Source organism: Cheilinus undulatus, linkage group 9 (assembly GCF_018320785.1).
Source record: "Cheilinus undulatus linkage group 9, ASM1832078v1, whole genome shotgun sequence".
NCBI lineage: Eukaryota > Metazoa > Chordata > Actinopteri > Labriformes > Labridae > Cheilinus > Cheilinus undulatus.
This window is the reverse complement of record NC_054873.1, coordinates 6,513,856-6,519,855: the sequence shown is the minus strand read 5'-3', so window position 1 is coordinate 6,519,855 and position 6,000 is coordinate 6,513,856. Positions and strand designations below refer to the sequence as shown.

Here is a 6,000-nt window from a genome sequence, read left to right as displayed (position 1 = left end):
ATTGTAACCTCTTTGGGTTTCCATTTTCTCTGACTTCATGGGCCTTTAACTAACTAAGATGGTAATAATCACTGCATGCATATACTGTAAATGTTTATTTACAGTATATTTATCTTCTGTTGCTTTACCTGATTGAATATCTCCATAACCCTTTTTTGGGCAGCTCTTACCGCTAGGTGTCGACTCTTCACTATTCGGCAGTAAAACACTTCCGGTCAAACAACACCCGAAGAAGAAGGAGAGCCAATCAGAGAGAGAGAGTACTGGTGTCTTGCCCTGGCATGTTCAGATCGTACACGTGCTGGAGAAGAAGGTAATGTGGTGTTTTTTATCATATTAATGTTTTGTGTTTTTGTTAACAGACATCATATTTGTCGTTACTGTTAGCTAAAACTGAACAATAAAGTTCAGAGTCGTTTTTGTTGTTGTTTTCTTGAGCTAGCTTCGTGTTTTTAGCCTAAAACTGAACCTATAGCCAAACTCCATTTAAATATTTGACACTTAAAGTTAAGGTTGGTTAATGACACAGTTTAACATTGAAATAAACACGAGTCCCCTATGTTTATAATTTATAAATGGATCATGTACACACCGGCTATGGCGGTCAAAGGTGATTAAACGAAACTTTGAAGGAATTAAAGCTTTTAACGGTAAATGATCATGGTAACAATGCTTTATAGTAGTACGGCCTGTTGTCACTGCTAAATGTTCCCGAGGTTACTTAGATTCTCTTTGTGCCGAATAAACCGCTGAAGCCCACTATGAAATCAGATAGATCTGGCTGTTTTACGTGTAGTTCAGTTAGAGCCAGGAGGTTTAACATTGAACTGTTAAAATGGTGAATGGAATTTGTTCAGCAGGATCATGGTGATGATGTGGCATTCATTTATTAAACGCTCTTCTATGAGTCTTAATGTGCTTTTATTTTTTAACTTTAGTAGAGTCTTACAGTTAAGGAGAAAACAAGAGGGTTAAACAGTTTAGTCTATAAAGGGGGAAAGTAAAAAAAAAAAAGATTAAAGTGGAGGTGATGAAAACGTATTTGAATTTAAAAATAAGAGATAAATTATAAAAAGTGACTAATTTGACATCGTTCTGATGAAAATAGTGGTTAATATTATCATTATGATTGTCTTTCATCAATCGTTGATGGCTCAGAACATTTTCATTTATTATTTAATGAAAGAGGCCTCAAGGGTAGAAGTCAGAAAAAGTCATGATCAGAATTAAGGTGGTGAAAATGTATGTGCTTTGAAATGTTTAGCAAAATATTTAGTTAATAAATATTTGTGACATGAAAATAAGTTTCTTCTGTTGTAAAAATAATCATTTTATATCATACACATGTAAGTTTTGTGACTTCCACCTTGGGAAAAAAAAGATCAGGCTTCTGCTCAACTCTGGACTTCACCGTCTGAAACTTCACAGCAGTGATGGCGAGTTTTGAAGACTTTTGGGTAACATTTTATTTAGGGCCTGAAAAATATGGGTATTTGGAGGCTGATGCAGATACTGATATAAGGGGGAAAAATAATCCCCAAACTGAAATATGAGCCGGTTACATTTTTACACATATACATAAAAATAATAAATAAAAGAAGTAGCTAGACTGTCAGAAGGGTGGTAATTCTTCTGTGTACTTCTTGAGGTGGTCGTGGGTGTTGGTGTGAGGAGTATTATATTTAGGAGTAGGGCTGAACGTTTTTGGAAAATAATCTAATTGCGATTTGATATGCGATTATTCCTTAACTTTCATTAATTCCTAAACAAGGGCTGAACAATTATTAAAAATATCTAATTCTGACAATTTTGACTTTTTTTGCAAATTGGATATGAATTGTTGAATTGAAGGGTTTTTATCATTCTAATAGTTGATAAGAAAAAAGTACAAAAATTAAGGTAGGATTATTTTGTGGACTATTCTAATTGGCACTTGAATGATTGCATATGTCGTGCTTAACATTGCTGTTACAAAAAATGTTTAAAACTGGTATTTAGACTCAAATCTCAGGTCAAAGAAATATTGCACCTTCTGCGATTTGAAAATTGCAGCAGGCCATATTGCGATTGAATCCAATTTTTGATTAATTGCACAGCCCTATTTAGGAGGCAGATATTTTGCAAACCCCACTCACATGTACAAGAGGGTCAAAATATAAAGAGCACAGAATTAATCATCTCTCTCACAGTGTCATCAACAATTACAAAGTCATACATTTATTGAAGTGGAATTCATACTAGAGATATTGTTGTTGGTGTGCATTTTTATACTGCAAAAAGCTGTTTGTCAATGTATTTAATATTTAAAAATAAATGCCATTTCAATGTTGGCACTGTCAGGTAAGGTGGTCTGAAAGTCTTCGTCCAGAATATTTAAAGACCAAACGTTCATTTTCCTGCACTCTTGTCTGTTTTATAGAACCAATTTCTGCATTTCAGTGCCACTTTAAAATAATGATTTGTGTGTCCTCTTTTGTGTTTTTAAATCTATTTAAGGTTTTATCAGACACATTTAACACCTTGATTTTCATTTTAATGTGGACTATAAACAGAATTCCTACAGCTGAAGCTTTAAACAATTAGCCTCATCATATGTGTTTTTAAATCGCTGAGTTACTTCAGCCTTTTTATAGACTGCCAAAAATAGAAAATACAAACATAACACGGGATAGGATTAATTTCTGAGACACAATTATGTAATAAAGTAGTTAACGTAATCAACGTAATTTTGATTTTTATTTGAAAAGGGGTCCAGAAATCTTTGAATCACAGCAGTGAGTTAGGCTGGGATGAGTGGTGACGAAGGCTCATACCTGTCTGCTGTTTCCAAGGACCCCCACATAATAACCCTCACACTGATTAAACATATGCCAACTGCCATTTTTGTTGCTCTTTAGTTGGAAAAAATATTTTGTTTTGTCCTTAAACACTGCATGCTTTGTTATCAGATGATGCTTTAGCTTGGCAGGCTTCATGGCTTCACATGAAGACACACAAAACATTTTGGTTTTCCATCGCTGTTCTCAGTAAAACCAAACACCAGGTAGCTGTTATCATATTTTCTCAGTTTAGCTAGTTTGGGCCTAGCATCACTAAATGAAGTGAAAGTTGAGGAGTGATGGATTTAGGTGATGTCACAATCATATCTGAGTTTTTATTGGCCCAAAGCTGACTTATGTGGTAGTCATTGGTTTAGTATGGTTGTTGTATGGCGCTGTGGTCCCTATGTATTTATTTGATTTTTAATGACATGGCATTACTTTAACAATTTATTTTGAATTATTTCACAACCCCCAAACTGTAGCTTGTGGACCTTCAGGGGTCCCTGGACCCCAGTTTGAGAACCACTAGGCTAAAGAAATACAGGGAAATCTATGATAATACCAGCATTCCCCACTACAAGCTGTCCAAAGAGTGTGTGCCCTCCCTCTCCTCTGTAGCACTGATTCACTCACTGGCCACTGATTACCATGTTGTTGTAGTTTATCTGTCATCTTTGAGTGTCTCTTAATACTTGCACACTGTTTAACACTTTCTGCTCACCCTGCTTGTGCGCTTTTGCTTAAAAAAGATGTTTTCTAAGCCTCAGAATCTACTCTCCCTTCAGCACACCTCTCTTCTTTGGCTACTAACATCCAACAGAAGCTACAGTGAAGTAGTACGCCTTTGGTGGAGAGTATTAAGACTGTCAAATAGACTTTAATCCATGTGGATAGATGTTTAACTGTATTGTGAGTTTTTCTTTTTTTCAAGCCTAGTCATATCCTAACTTTAAAGCCCTTGTTTTAATCAAGGTTTTTGTTTTCTCAGCGATGTCTGCAGGATCAGTTGTCTTGGTTGACGATGGCAGATCGGTCGAAAAAGCCCAAAGGCAGGTCGCGAGGACTTCTCAACAACTACAGGTATCTGTGTAAGAAAGCGATGATGCTACGTGCCTTGGAGATTGCTAGAGCAACAAGGAGATATCAGCAGAATATAATCATCACCAGCATGAAGAGGAAAAGAACAGACAGCTTCAAAAGCCAACCAGACACAAATAAACTGATAAGAATGACAAAATCTACCTGCACAGGTGAACACGGTAACAGCACTCTGAACTCTGAAAACAAGACGACCGATGTGAAAGAATCTGGACTTTCTGAGGCTAAATCCTCAGAGCAGCACAGCCTAGTCTCAGCTCTCAAAGACAGCTGGGAGGTGGACAGTGGTTTCTGCTCTGAGGCGAGTCCTCCAGCCAGTGGGCGGAGTTCGCCCTGCCCAAGCTCGGGCTCGACCACGGTGGTGGCGTTGGACTGTGAAATGGTGGGGACGGGGCCTGGTGGGCGCTGCAGTGAGCTGGCACGCTGCAGCATCCTGGACTATCACGGTAACATCATGTATGATAAATACGTCCAACCGAGTCAGCCCGTCACAGACTATAGGACTCGGTACAGCGGCATCAGGAAGCATCATCTCATTAACGCCACACCCTTCACTCAGGCCAGAGAGGAGGTGAGACCTGCACTACTGATCTGATCTTTAATTCAGTCATTCATGCATGCAAAATATCTGTATGATTTACTATTGGGAAGGCTTTGAGTTGATCTGGAGCAGTAAAATAACCATATTGAAACCACTAGAAGATTAGCTGGATTCCAATTCTAAGCTGGAATTGAAGGGAAAAGGGTCACACAGTAAATTTAGTCTTCTCTTGGCCCTCTTAGAATTCTCATTTTGCCCACCAGGGGGCAGCAGCCCACATTTTGGGATCACTAGACTGAAGGAGAGTATGTAAACACCCTCAATCTACTTTCCAGTGCAGAAGTTTCTCCTTGCTTTGCATTAAGCCTTTTTTTTTGAGCAGCCAGTGATCCCTCAGTGAAACAACTGTGTGATGTTTCTAAAACCAATGCTGTCATTTTTAGCAGGTCAGAGTGAGTTAAACTGCCTCTGCAGACTGAGTGAACACTCAAAACCAATCTTATATTTCCTCTCCTGCAGATCCTCAGTATTCTTGAAGGCAAAGTGGTCGTCGGCCACTCCATCTACAACGATTTTCAGGTTTTGGACGTGAACCATCCTGCTCACATGGTCAGAGACACCATCACCACCCCTCTTCTCAGTAGGTTGGCCGGTTTTCCTGATGAGCGCTGTGCCTCGCTCAAAATCTTAGCCTCTAAGCTGCTGAACAGGAAGATACAGGTGTGACATTTGCAGTTTTACTCACATATTTACCTTCATCTGTGAATTGCTTTCATTTAAAAGTCAGAACATGCAGTTACAATAAGACTGTTGGTTCACAATGCTGATTTCTGCTGCTTGACCCCCCCCCCCCTTCAGGTTGGTAAAAGAGGTCACTGCTCAGTGGAGGACGCTCGAGCCTCCCTTGATCTCTACAAACTGGTGGAGGGAGAGTGGGAGAAGGAGCTGCAGGACAAATTATGGGACAACGATGCTCAACAGGCACCAAGTTTCGCTGCTTCAAACCACTACATGCAGGACCAGTACTGGCCAGATGATGTCACAGGTGACAGCCAATAAAAGGAGAGAATTTCATGAGAACTCATGAACAGATTCTTTATTTAAAGCAAAGAAAACTCTTAATGTGAATGCACAACATTAAGACAGCACATTAAATAAATTTAAAAGTTATATATGAAGTGGATAAGATTGGGAAGAAATGTGTAAAATATTCTGCATGTTTTCATAAACATGCTGCATTGCTGTGAGAAAATAACTATCAAATAAAAACACTTCTTAACTTATTTAAACTTGTTAAATCTGATTTGCATGTTTGCAAAGTATTTGCTGTTTTGACAGTAAAACCAGCAGAGTTTTTGGTTTGACACTTGATTATGTTGAAAGTGTTCAATGTTTGAATAAATTATGATAAGCGGAGGTCAGAGTTCTATTACTTGAAAGTAGAGCTTAGATTCGGGCCGGAAAAAAAACACTCCCCACAACCCTACCCAAACCCAAGCCCTTTCTCTTAGAGTCCGTCCTACTTAGTGAATTTAAAGG

The 6,000-nt window shown here is 38.6% G+C and overlaps 1 protein-coding gene across 4 annotated transcripts; it reads left to right on the top strand.

The window, feature by feature from the left end:
* Positions 1–247: 247 nt before the first annotated feature.
* On the top strand, positions 248–5,744 carry isg20 (interferon stimulated exonuclease gene). Of its 4 annotated transcripts, XM_041795941.1 has the most exons (5): positions 296–313; positions 1,352–1,457; positions 3,811–4,491; positions 4,981–5,181; positions 5,320–5,744. In XM_041795941.1, exons 2-5 carry the CDS (start codon positions 1,434–1,436, stop codon positions 5,518–5,520), a joined length of 1,107 nt encoding a protein of 368 aa, XP_041651875.1. In that variant the 5' UTR covers positions 296–313; positions 1,352–1,433; the 3' UTR covers positions 5,521–5,744. The 4 variants fall into 4 exon arrangements, with proteins under 4 accessions (XP_041651877.1, XP_041651875.1, XP_041651874.1 ...); XM_041795943.1 differs by lacking the exon at positions 1,352–1,457 and having other exon boundaries at positions 248–313; XM_041795940.1 differs by lacking the exon at positions 296–313 and having other exon boundaries at positions 365–1,457.
* Positions 5,745–6,000: the final 256 nt, after the last annotated feature.